The sequence below is a fragment of the Haliotis rufescens genome, unplaced genomic scaffold (genome assembly GCF_023055435.1).
Source record: "Haliotis rufescens isolate VD_foot unplaced genomic scaffold, xgHalRufe1.0.p SCAF_3, whole genome shotgun sequence".
NCBI lineage: Eukaryota > Metazoa > Mollusca > Gastropoda > Lepetellida > Haliotidae > Haliotis > Haliotis rufescens.
Genome location: NW_025964001.1, coordinates 45,486,559 through 45,500,026, shown reverse-complemented (window position 1 = coordinate 45,500,026; position 13,468 = coordinate 45,486,559). Strand labels below are relative to the sequence as shown.

The following is a 13,468-nucleotide window of genomic DNA, read 5'->3' as shown; positions in this document are numbered from 1 at the left end:
CTTAATACGTCGAATACGGTAAGTGCAATAATCTTGGACATGAGGTTACACCCATTTCCTTATCTTCAACAGTGACAAAGACCAAGTCCCCATTGTCCATCGACAACTTTTCCTTTGCCCGGAAGTGTATCTCTCAACCACCGTTTGAAGTCTTGAGGCAGGCAAACAGAGGACGGAGATGTTTCCAGAAAAAGTCTCGAGGAGGTGGTGGGGGATTTGGGAGAGGTCGAGGAAGGGGGAGAGGAAGGGGTCGCGGTCGAGGTCGAGGCGCATCTCCAGGTCGAGGTCAAGGTTTGCGCTCAGCCTCGCCGAGTCCAGAGAATAGTACAGTGTTCCGAGTGAGGTGGGTCTCTTTGACAGTATTGTATGAACTGTGTACTACGAATCACATGCAACTCAATGATCAAGAGATAATGAAATGATGAGCGTATAAATGTAGATTATAAATCCATATTTTCAACTCATGCCTTTGCAGTGAAATAATGAATATTATTTACAACATTGAAAAATAAAGGAAATGTAAAAATGTATTAAGGGTATCGTCACCAGATAATCCTTCAGCAACCCATACTTGTCCTAAGAGGCGACTGTGCATGTCGTAAGAGTCGACTAATGGGATCAGGTGGTCAGGCTCGCTGACTGATGCATCATGTCATCATATCCCAATTGCATGGATTGATGCTTATGATGTCAATCCCTGGATTGTCTGGTCCAGACTCGATTATTTACAGACCGTCGTCATATAACTGGAATATTGCTGAGTTCGGCGTACAACAAACATTTTGGTTTTGCCATTTCCCCTAAACATGCATCTACTCCCTTTAGAAATAACGAGCTTGCGTTTTCTACTGGTAGCCTCAAGGCAGAGAGTCCGGTGTCAACAAGGAATGCCACACTTGCATCTGACAGTATAGCCTCCCCCAGACGTAGACCAGGCCGTCCGTCCAAGCTGTCCTACCCTCCCCCCGAGGTTGTGATTGAGAGGGAGGAGGAGGAGGACGAGGAGGATGAAGGGGACACTGATGTCAACTTCAGCCCCACTGTCCGGTTTGCCTCGCCTGCTGTCAGCATCAAGCGCTCCCACAGCGATGTGGACACGGACAGTGATGATGATGCCAGTGGCTCCTTCACGAGCTCTGGCCCGCCACGGAAAAAAGCTACTGCCAGGAAGAGCACAACTCCACGTATCCCAAGCTTTAAGCCTCCGAGGTAGGGATTTTTTTAGATTAGCCCTTGTAACTCAATGATTGTCATTGCACGCTCAGGTTTCACTTTTCTGATTCCAATTATTTCATTAATGTCAAGTGAAAATGTTTCTAATTATGCAATGTAGAGGTTGGGATTTCTTTTGATCTTTTAGGGCTCGGGATATTTGTTCAAGTTTTTATCTTATACTGTATTACTACCTTCATGCTTCTACTGCTGTTCTTTGACCTAGGAAACGGAGCAGTGAGAGGTCCTGGCTTCAGAAATTGTTGTACCGACTAGTTGTGTGGCTTCCTCCCTCCCACAGCTACCATGTGACTGGAGGTGGAGATGTCACGTATAACCACATCACTGCTAGTCATCTGACTGTACAGACGTTTGAGAATAAAGCTCCCCAGTTTGAAGAACCAGATAGCATCCTTTGCCTATCCTTTTGCTTATCCTTTGATAACCAATACGTTCTCAGTTGTATATATTATAGTCTGGTGTACTAGGGTATGATCTCTGCAACCCAAGCACATGTCTCCAACTTTGGAGCATGTCTACAATCAGCACAAATTATACCAGCTAAAACAGGCAATTATCAGCCTAGGCGCACCTCTCTTAAGGCTTGCCCTCAAGTCAAGACCGTACAAAGCCACAAGGCAATTATCAACCCCGCCATCGCCAACACAAGGGGTCTCCCACCACCAGTCGTCCCAGTTATAGACATGCCCACAGGTGGGAGACTGGCCAGGTTTTGGGCCAGTTGGACAATTCTTTAAGATCCTTTTGTCACCAACATCATTTGTCAGGGATACCGGTTCTCTCTCATAGAAGACCCATCACTAACTTCTTACCCCATGGGACCGCCTCCGTGGTCTTGTGGTAGAGCGTCCGCCCGGAGAGCGGAAGGTCCGGGGTTCGATCCCGGGCCGCGTCATACAAAAAGACGTTAAAAGATTGTACTTGTTGTTACCCTGTCTGGCGCTCGGCATTAAGGGGCTAAAACAAGGACTGGTCGGCTCGGAGTCAGTATACTGTGTCTGAGTGGGGTATTCATGTTAAACTGCGGCATGGTATCTCAGTGAGCTAGCACTATAAATCGGCATCAGTCCGGACTAGTACAAGCAGCCACACACACACATACACGTGCATGCACGTCGCTATATAAGTGCAATAATCTTGGACGCGACGTTAAACCCAATTTCACCTCACCCACCTCTTACCCCATGGCGGACGCCCGACTCTCTTGTCTGGCTTCTGGTGCTCAAGCAGGTGGTCGGGACTGTTCCCGATCTAGTGGCACATCCAGGATTATATTCTCCAGTGTTCCTGATGCCCAAGAAGGATTCATCCAAATTCCGGATGATACACAATCTCGCTGTCTTCAACAAGCACTACCTCGATTGTCCTCCCTACTTTCATCTAACTACATTGAGACTGCTCAGGACCAGAATCAATGCCAACGATTCCCTGATCAGTCTCGACCTCCAGGATGCTACATGTACCCATCCGCCCCAGTTGCAGGAAATTTCTTAGGTTCTCTTTCCAGGGTATCCACTACTAGTGGCCGGTCCTCCCATCTGGCATTTCCACAGCCCCATGGATGTTTACCCAGATCATCAAGCCAATTACGGCATACCTGCACCTGAGTAACGTTCAGTTCGAGTCTTACATCGTTGACTGCCTACTGAATCATCAGGACACAGAAACGCTTCTACTTCACAGGGATTTCGTGAGTCGTCTACTCACACAACTGGGATGGATTGTCAACGAGCTCAAGTCGGAACTCACTCCGTCTTTCAAGCTCTGGTTTATATGCGGCCAGTTTCGCACAGACCAGGATCTCCTCCTGGTACCAGACGACAGGTGGCACAAAACACAGCACCATCTTCTTCCTGCCCTTCACAAAGCTAGCACTCTGCATCAATGGCATGTATTAATGGGCCTTCTCACGTCAGCTCAGGATCTGACATCGGCAGAACCCACGGACCTCTATAGCCCTCCAGACTCACCTCCGCCTGTATCTGCGTTTGTGGACGCAAATGTGAGATCAAATGTCTGTGACAGCGTCACCTTGACAGCGCTCAAGCCTTCACTCCACCTGTTCATTGACGCCTCATGACAGGGCTTGTGGGGGGGGGGCACATCTGGAGGACCAGACAGCCTCCGATCTGTGGTCATACAATCAGCTCTGGTGGCACATAACAGTTTGGAACTCGAAGAACTCATCCTGGCCATGTCTCACTGGCAGTACTGGCTTCAGCGCCAAGTGCTCGCCATGTCCAAGACAACATCACAGTCGTCTAGTGCCTGTCACTGATTCACTTATTTGCCACCAGCCAGACTCCGAACCTACAGCTCCCAAAGGTGGCCACACCTACTGGTACATCCCCACAGTCAGTTGCCACACCTAGCTCCAGTCAAGTTTTGTCTGCACGCTTGGCACATCTCCCCTGTGCCCTAGGTGATAAAGGTTACTCGGCTTCTTTGCACAAAGACCTTTGACATGTACTCTGTAGTTTATGGCTGAATTCCTTCAGTTTCTCTGCAACAAGCAACACTTCAAGGGTAGTACCATAACTATATATCTGGTAGCCCTCAATTAGATGTTAGCAGTTCTTACGGATCGTAGAATGTTTAAGATCCCGGAACTTTAGTGCTTGGGATTTGAACGTGGTATTGAAGTTGCTCCGTACTGCTCCCTTTGAATCACTCCACTCGTCGCTTTCTTCAATCTTACAAAAAAGACGTTTTTCCTTTTGGCATTTGCTTGGTATGAGTTACATTGTTGTATCCCGAGTACGGTTCAAACATAGAGCACACGGTGCTGTCCATCTTGGGCTGTGCTGGGATTTCATTGCTAAGAATCAACTCCCAGGACAGCCGGACAGATCTTTCGCCGTTCCTCCTTTATCATCAATAGTGGGAGGATGAACTACTTCTGTGCCCAAATGAAGCCTTAAGGGTTTTCCTCCATCAATCAAAGTGTGGATTTTGGAAACGACTGTTTATTCCGGACTCGCCTACCTCCAAGACGGGAGTTAGTCGTAACACTATCTCACTATGGCTGTGTTCAATTATACTGCAGGCATACGACCTAGACCCAACAATACCCATGAGATTCGAACTGTCGCCTCGACCATGGCTCTTCACAGCAATTGTTCCATCCACTCCATCATGGATACTCGGATAAGCTCGGATACGGTCTTCGCCAGTCATTATCTCTGAGACGTGGCTCTTCAGGATGTGCAAGGTGCTCATGGTTTCGGTCCACTGGTGGTAGCACAGCAGGTGACTAACCCCAGACAATCTTAACCCCAGACCCCAGATTCTTACAACTTGGAACTGACCCTGCAACCTCTCTGGTAGTAATTATCCCAGACTAGTAGATTCCCACTCAGGATGCTATCTGGTTACCCGGACTGGTTGGAGGGTATATCCTGAATTCCATCTGAAAGGTGTGCTCCTCTCTGTTCCGTCTGATAAAGATGCAGAGGTAAAGATGCAAGGTAGTAATGAAGAATAAGATAACAAAAATTGTAAAATTTTAAATATTACTTACTTTTGGATACTTATCCTGCATTAGAACGTCTAAAGTGCCCTCCCATTGCTTTGGTACCTCCCTGCAAAATTCTTTCAGATGTCCGTTACTAGCAGTGATGTGGTAATGGCTGTCATCGCCACTTCCAGTCACATGGTAGCTGTGGGAGGAAGTAAGTGGTTGGTACAACAATTTCTGTAGCCAGGACCTCTCACAGCTCCGTCTCCTAGTCACAGAACAGCAGTAGAAGCATTGAGGTAGCAATTCAGGATAAGTATCAAAATGTTAAAAAAAAGTTAGCTTTACTAATTTGAGAAGACTTATACAGTGTTGAATTAATGGTTTCTTTCTGCGTCCAGCAAGACGACAACGCCCCTGTCTCCCCCGGGCTCCCTGGGTCAGCTGTGCACATTGCAGTGTCCAGGGCTGGAGGGGACCCCCCCCACTCTACAGTGTGCTGGATGTATGTGTCTCTTCCATCCCCGGTGTGTCAACTGCAAGGAAGACAAGGTCACCTTCCTCTGTCTGGTAGGTTCAGGGGCTAACAGACCAGCTCTCTGTCTGGTAGGTTCAGGGGCTAACAGACCAGCTTCCTGTCTGGTAGGTTCAGGGGCTAACAGACCAGCTTTCTGTCTGGTAGGTTCAGGGGCTAACAGACCAGCTTCCTGTCTGGTAGGTTCAGGAGCTAACAGACCAGCTTTCTGTCTGGTAGGTTCAGGGGCTAACAGACCAGCTTCCTGTCTGGTAGGTTCAGGGGCTAACAGACCAGCTTCCTGTCTGGTAGGTTCAAGGGCTAACAGACCAGATTCCTCTGTCTGGTAGGTTCAGGGGCTAACAGACCAGATTCCTCTGTCTGGTAGGTTCAGGGGCTAACAGACCAGATTCCTCTGTCTGGTAGGTTCAGGGGCTAACAGACCAGCTTTCTCAGTCTGGTAGGTTCAGGGGCTAACAGACCAGCTTCCCCTGTCTGGTAGGTTCAGGGGCTAACAGACCAGCTTCCCCTGTCTGGTAGGTTCAGGGGCTAATAGACCAGCTTCCTCAGTCTGATAGGTTCAGGGGCTAACAGACTAGATTCCTCTGTCTGGTATGTTCAGGGGCTAACAGACCAGATTCCTCTGTCTGGTAGGTTCAGGGGCTAACAGACCAGATTCCTCTGTCTGGTAGGTTCAGGGGCTAACAGACCAGCTTCCTCTGTCTGGTAGGTTCAGAGGCTAACAGACCAGCTTCCTCTGTCTGGTAGGTTCAGGGACTAACAGACCAGCTTCCCCTGTCTGGTAGGTTCAGGGGCTAACAGACCAGCTTCCCCTGTCTGATAGGTTCAGGGGCTAACAGACCAGCTTCCTCTGTCTGGTAGGGTCAGGGGCTTAAAGACCAGCTTCCTCTGTCTGGTAGGTTCAGGTTAAATGGTGCATTTTGCTCATGTGTTGATAGTGTGTTGTAACAATATCAAACAATATGAAACCTTCAAAATTTTAAAGAGATTTTTGAAAATGAAAAATATCAGAAATGGATTCATAATCCAATATGACGGCCTCTGTGTTCTAGGGGAAGTGCATTCTCTCAGAGAGTGGAACACACAAAACACACAACACACACAGAGTGAATGCTATATAAGTGCAAAAATCTTGGACACGACGTTAAAACCCATTTTACCCCACCTTCACTTCATAGGTTATAAAGGAGTATCACATCCTACAACTAATTGAAGATTTCAGTGACAAAACTAGAACTGATGTTCTAATCAATTTAACCTAGTCCTATGTGTTTTGTGGAATGTGAATGTTGTGATGGTTGACAGAAGAAGTCTTTCTGATTCTGCAGATATGTGCCCAGCATCCCACGAAGTCTCTGAGCACTCCAGCCAGCACTGTGTCAATCCGACCCACACTAGTCATGCCCAACTCGTCTATCCCGACACCAACCTCTCTCGTAGCTGTGTCTGGGCCGTTTGTGACCCCGACATCCACTATAATGATGCGTCCAACCATTCCTGTGGCAGTTACCCCCGGTGTTATACGGCCCAGCAGGACAGTCCCAACAACAACAACAATCAACCAGAATTCAGATGCCATTGGAGCATTACGATCAATCCTTGACCGGAGACAGCCCAACTTGCCCAACTTCACCAGTTTGAATATAGTGACATCTGTGCCTGTGTGTCAGGTTCCAAGGATGACCAGTTTACTGGCTACCAACAGTGTAAGGACTATGAGTATCCCCACGGCAACGGTGAGAGCACCAGTGCCGGTACATACTCTTGTCAATACCAGTGTGAGAGCACCACCCATTCTCCCCACCCCAGCCACAATTTCCATCCCTACTTCAGGTGTAGTACGGGCCGCGCCCCCTCTCACTTTGTTACGCCCCCCACCCCAGCAATCTCTCAACAAGCCTGCTCAGGCCACCATGCCCACTATTCCACCCCCCAGGCTTACAGTGGCCCCGGGGGTGCTTGTACCGGTGTCTCAAGGTTCAAATGGAATCCAGCCTAGGACTGACGCACAGCTCACTACAAGCACTTCCAAGCAGTCGGAAATTCCTCTCAATGCACAATTATTGACTCTACCAGAAGGTGTGACAAAGAGATTAAAACTTTCACAGCCTTTGGCCTTGAAAATCAACAATATTCAGATTGTGGTGCCTCCGTCATGTGTAATAAACTCGAGTGACGGGTTGAAGGTGCTGCTCCCTCCCAACACGTTCCCTCTTCCAACAGATCCCAATGCCAAACTTAGTGTGACAGTGTCCAATAACACAGCTTCTATGGATAGTGCTGACCCTAAACAAGGCAGCCCAGCAGTGCAACCCCCAGGGGAGGAGCCACCTGCAGCTAAGAAGGACATGTCCATCATTTCCTCTCCCTCCACTCGAGCGTCTAAGCGGAGACAAGCTATTGATGCAACCTGCTGCTATATAAAAAAACTGTATGCAGGTTATGACTGTATGTTACAAATCTTCGAATATTTACGGACTAAAGATCTCCTAAGGTGGGTTTTGAATTGTGAAATTTGTACTGAAAGTGTTCATTTTATTTTCTAGTTTGTAGTAGAGATCTTGCATTTGGACTGTTGTAATGTATGATGTTGTTGATTTACGTTGATAAGGTTTAAATTGATAGGTTCGAATGCTTCTGCTGCTTCTGCTGATTATGTTGATGTTGTTTTGACAGGGCTGGAGCAGTTTGTCGTACTTGGAATAAAATCTCCTTACAACCATGTTTGGTGAGTATTATTACAATAATTGTTCCAATTATCAAGTCATGGAAAAGTTAACAATCTTTATGCTTTATTACCATCTTAGAAGTTATTGTATGTTGATGTTTGATCACTTGTTTAGAATATATTGTGTTTTGTGACGAAGTTCCTTAGTAGCTGCGTGGGATTCCAGCATAGAGTGGACAATGTTTGTTGTAAGAGGTACCTCCATGGATTGTACGGTTAGGCTAGCCCCTTTTGTAACTTGTTACTGTAACCTGGTGGTGTCAGATGTTGCTCATAATATCAGTCACTGGTTTGCCTGACCCCAGATTCAATTGTTTACAAGCTGCTGTGCTACTGCTGTGCTACTGCTGTGCTATTGCTGAATGCAGCATTAAACAAAAAGTCCCTGATGTTTGAGTGTTCTGTGTTGTTGCAGTGGAAGCGAGTTCGTCTCCGGAGCACAGTGATCAGCGAGTGGGAACCTGCAGCACAGTTCTTTAGGAAGGTCCGAGTCGAGAGTCTGGTAGGTTTCACAACCGTGCATGTTTTTAGTCTTCCTGTCTGTTGGTAGTACAGGGTACTGCAGGTCCCAGGTGCCTACGGCTTATAAGGGCAAACATCAGAAATGTGGAGTTCTCTTCATTGGCAGCTTATCATAATATCTAACATGAATAGTGTATAGATATACATACTTGACACAGGGTCAACTTTCCTCATTTTGTGAGAATATAGTCTGTTGACGATGTTCTCACAGCTGTAAACTGCCTAATATATTATGTCACCATTCCCTTGCAGCACAAATCATGGCAATAGATTCTTGCCGCAGTGACATTGTGCCAGGGGATTTGGTGCTTGTGTTATGGCTGACTACATGGATCGGGGGGGGGGGGGGGGGTCCGACTCAGTGACTAACCTGCTTGCAGTTATTGTACCCAGATGACGTGGACGTTGATCATGATCTCTGTCACTGGTTTGTGTAGTCCAGATTTGATTGTAATTCACAGGAAGCTGTCATATGGCTGGAATATTGTTGAATGAAGCATCATGTAACAAACAAACAACAGTGACAATTTGATACTGTGCAAGTGTACAATAGCTGGTTCACTTCATTTCAGTTGTAAATGATAAACATGCTCCCTTTCAACAAAATTAGGTTTTCATACTCACTTGATAAACTTTTGTGCTGTAGCAATATTTTGATGTATTGTTATCTTCGAGGAATCGAAGCTAATCCCAGGTTGTATTATTTACTTCATGGGATTGAAGCTAAGCCCATGTTTTGTTGTATTACTTCTTGGGACTGAAGCTAAGTCCATGTTTTGTTGTATTACTTCATGGGACTGAAGCTAAGCCCATGTTTTGTTGTATTACTTCTTGGGACTGAAGCTAAGCCCATGTTTTGTTGTATTACTTCTTGGGACTGAAGCTAAGTCCATGTTTTGTTGTATTACTTCTTGTGACTGAAGCAAAGTCCATGTTTTGTTGTATTACTTCTTGTGACTGAAGCTAAGTCCTTGTTTTGTTGTATTACTTCTTGGGACTGAAGCTAAGCCCATGTTTTGTTGTATTACTTCTTGGGACTGAAGCTAAGTCCTTGTTGTATTACTTCTTGGGACTGAAGCTAAGTCCATGTTTTGTTGTATTACTTCTTGGGACTGAAGCTAAGCCCATGTTTTGTTGTATTACTTCTTGGGACTGAAGCCAAGCCCATGTTTTGATGGACGTGCCCATCATGTCGACGGCCTGGTTTTATGTTGCAGTGCCTGCAAGGGATGTTCCACAAACATGACAGGAACAGGACATGGCATTTGATGATTGCCAACCTGCATCACCTGGTGGGTCTGCGAGAGATCGAGTTCGGCCATGTCCCAGCCTCTGTGCTCCACCTGGTGTGTGAGAAACTGGGCAACCTCGAAGTCTTCAAATCAGAGTACATCTCAGAGGTCAACGGAGATCAGAATAGGTACATGGCCACATCTGTAACTTCATACTGCCCGTAGATGATGGATGGACTTGTACACATATGTGCATCACACCAAGTTAATTTTTAACATTACTCTTGAAACAATATACTACACTGATAAGCATTACCATAAATAGCCTCAGGCAGCACAAGACATTTTAACAAATATTGATGACCAATTGAACTTGTAAACATGTCATATCTAAACACATGAATGTATGACCCAACATTGTGAGGAAGACTTTAAAGTGAGTTAAAGGAAGTGGATTCTGTGTTTGTCATGTGTTGTGCAGATCAAGGAGTATTTGTGGTCATCTTCATAACCCCACACTATGCTACTGACATATATTATGAAACGTTGCTATGTAACAACATGGGATATTTGTGACATCTTGTTATATATCCTCATGAATATACTGTCTTCTTCCCACCAGGAACATACCATGTAAAATTGACCTGGGCAAGTTCGTGTGTCTGAAGCACCTGCGTGAACTGCGACTCCGAGGTACCGGGGGCCTCACTCTACCTGCCTTCTCATTCAATGGAGGCCTGGCGGAACTGGCAGCTCTCAAGAACCTGGAAACCCTGGTAAGACAGTGTTTGTTTTCTACTTGAACACGCTTCATGCTTTGCTGGAATAAGTAGGACAACTCTATGTGACTAAGTGTTACCTGTGATTAACTAGTTCCTTCTTTGTGTTCAGTCCCTGACTACGCTGAAGTCCATCCCAGATAATGAATTCCACTTCCTCCGTGACATGAAGCAGCTCAAGTTCCTGGAGGTCGGCAACTGTAACACCTGGTCATCAGAGGTGAGTTGAAGCAGGGTGTACTAGTGAGGCACATGTAACACCTGGTCATCAGAGGTGAGTTGAAGCAGGGTGAACTAGTGAGGCACCTGTAACACCTGGTCATCAGAGGTGAGTTGAAGCAGGGTGAACTAGTGAGGCACATATATCACCTGGTCATCAGAGGTGAGTTGAAGCAGGGTGAACTTGTGAGGCACCTGTAACACCTGGTCATCAGAGGTGAGTTGAAGTGTGGTGTGTGAAAGGTTCCCTGTGGACATTCTATTGTAGTAGGGGCAATGATGGGACCCTGTGAGGATTCTGGGAAATTCTGATATAAGTTGATCACAAAGTAAATGCAATTGCCAACCTCTAGCCTTAAAGGTGTCAAGCTAATGCGATTAGCCTTTCCTTAGAAATCTAAAGACACTCATCAGCAAACACCAACGGCAAGACTATTTACTTGGACTTCCATGATATAATATGGGGTAGTAGTAGTTAATAATTATTGTTTGCTTTCCCGCCATGACATTCGCATAAAACTCCAGATGAGGCAGATTCAAATGAAGTAGGTCAATCCAGCGGTGATTGTAGTCCATGTGTTGTTACTTGTGTAAAACAATTACATTAAGTAATACGTTACCACTGTTATACCGAGGCTGTTGTCTCCCACAACTGCTGCTATAGCGAAATCTACCACAGAGATCTCAATTACCTCATGCAGCACGTGCGTAGCCACCTAGCTGCCATGTGACACCCTTCACTCTTGTCTCCTTCGTCTGCTTAGCAAGACGTGTTTTCTCCTGCTGAAGCGTTCCTTGAAGATTTGGTGATATTTATTATAGTTTATTCTCTAATAAACTGTGCTTTTAATGGTCGTTGCGGTAGCTACGCTTGGTTATAATTTTCCCGCCCTTTTTTCTATATACTTGCGGGGTTCGCGTATGCACGTTGTGTTTTACGTTTCCCCTGTTCTTGTATGTTTTGGGGGTTAACATAACTTATTTCTTTAATAAAAGTTATATGTGTATGTTATATGTTCACATTGCTCGTTTATTTTCTTGTGAAAATGTTCGTTTGTGAATCATTGTGGTGCGTGCGTTGTAACCATGTTTTGTTCTTTGTTTATAGCAAACAATCAATGTCTGACATGGATATGTCCCCAGTATCCACCCCCTCTACCCCTGCTCCTCGGAGTTGTGGGGTGTGCAGAAAGTTTTTGTCTTCCCGGGATCCCCACGATCGTTGCCCGCGGTGCAGGGTTCCTTGCGGGGACACCCGGTGCATCCTGTGCGAAGGTCTGGGGCCTGCGGAGTTTGAGCGGTACCGGCTGTACGTCCAGTCCGTCTCCACCCCTGTGGTGGCCGGTTCGTCCGGTCGGGGTCCCCGTGCGGGTACCACCTCCTCGGCTGCGGCGGATCCCCTTGCGGCCCTCGGGCTGTCTGGGGATTCCGTCGCCGCATTGTTGTCGAAACTTGTGGACTCCAAGCTGGCGGCCTTATCGCAAGATAGGCCGCTGGCTGTTCTGTCCCCGGCCTCTTCGGTGGCCGCGGGGTCCACCGGTAAAGCGGCGGATCTCTTGGCGGCCCGTGTGCTCTCCGGGGATTCCGTCGCTGCATTACTTGCATAACTTGTGGACTCCAAGCTGGCGGCCTTATCTCAGGATAGGCCGCTGGCTGTTCCGTCTCCGGCCACTTCGGTGGCCGCGGGGTCGGACGCGGGGTCCACCGGTACGGCGGCGGCTCCCGTGGTCACCGGTCCTTCCCCCGAACCGTTGCTCCCGCTATCGGTTTAGGACCGCATGGCCATGGTTTATGACCTCTTTGAGGACATGCCCCGGCCGGTACCGCGGGGAATCCACGACTGTGGGTTCCTCCGAGGTATACGATGAGTCTTCCGACACGGCTTTCCCCGCATCGACCTTGCTGCACGGTTTCAAGCCTTCCTTGGAGAACGCCTTCGCGGCGGCCTCCGGTCGGGGTCTCCCCTTGCCTCCGACGTCGTGGAGAAAGGGTTTATTCCCGGTACATGACCTTGCCTTTCCCGAGGCTGGTCCTACCGCGGAGGCCCATGTTGAGCGGTTGGGTGTCCGTGCCCCACCGGCTGCTACGGTAACGCAAGCTACCTTGCACCAGCTGGACGCCCTCGCTCGGCACTCCATGTCTCACGGAGACACTTACTTGGCTGCAGCGGCCCGTCTGGTCGAAGGTTCTCCCACGGACCATGACCAGCGCATTTACAACTGCCTGCTCAGTTTAAATGCTTCCCTGGAGTACGTTGCCGAGGACTCTCGGCACACAATTGCTCTTGTTGGGTCCCTGCATAGGCGCCTGGGTGCCGCTCCTAACCGGAGCGCGCCCCAGGCTGCTGCGGCCTGTAGGTCTAAGGGGTCGGGTTCTTCTTCCTCTGGGAAGTAGCCCGCCCTGAGGGCTCCGGTATGGGCAATCAGCTGCCCTTTCGCGGGAAGACGGGGAACTGGGGGAAGCCCAAGTCGTCGACGGACGGCAAGGGCCCCTCCAGGTGACTCTCATTGGAGGGGTTCGTATGCCGACAGCGCCAACTTCGGTTGGCCCTTAGGCGAACCCGAGTCACTTGGCCCTGGACAGTTGCGCCTGCTGCAACCTGTCAGGGCCCCCTCTCCTTCCCCAGTGGGAGCCAGACTCCAGACTTACTGGGAGAATTGGGAACAAGTGTTCGACGACCCGTGGGTGGTCAACATGATTCGGTACGGCTATCGGCTTGATCTCAAAGCGAATCCGCCGCTCACCGTTGCCCCGTTGGCAGGA

The 13,468-nt window shown here is 48.0% G+C and overlaps 1 protein-coding gene across 3 annotated transcripts in view; it reads left to right on the top strand.

The window, feature by feature from the left end:
* The window catches only part of LOC124124362, a 40,732-nt gene that overhangs the window by 13,789 nt on the left and 13,475 nt on the right, over window positions 1-13,468 (top strand). For all 3 annotated transcript variants that reach the window (XM_046487502.2, XM_046487518.2, XM_046487510.2), the window contains exons 6-14: window positions 73-343; window positions 856-1,209; window positions 5,092-5,260; window positions 6,554-7,719; window positions 7,902-7,953; window positions 8,369-8,455; window positions 9,693-9,895; window positions 10,330-10,483; window positions 10,599-10,706. In XM_046487502.2, the coding sequence (XP_046343458.2) occupies window positions 73-343; window positions 856-1,209; window positions 5,092-5,260; window positions 6,554-7,719; window positions 7,902-7,953; window positions 8,369-8,455; window positions 9,693-9,895; window positions 10,330-10,483; window positions 10,599-10,706 (2,564 nt within the window). The remainder of the gene's footprint in view (window positions 1-72; window positions 344-855; window positions 1,210-5,091; window positions 5,261-6,553; window positions 7,720-7,901; window positions 7,954-8,368; window positions 8,456-9,692; window positions 9,896-10,329; window positions 10,484-10,598; window positions 10,707-13,468) is intronic.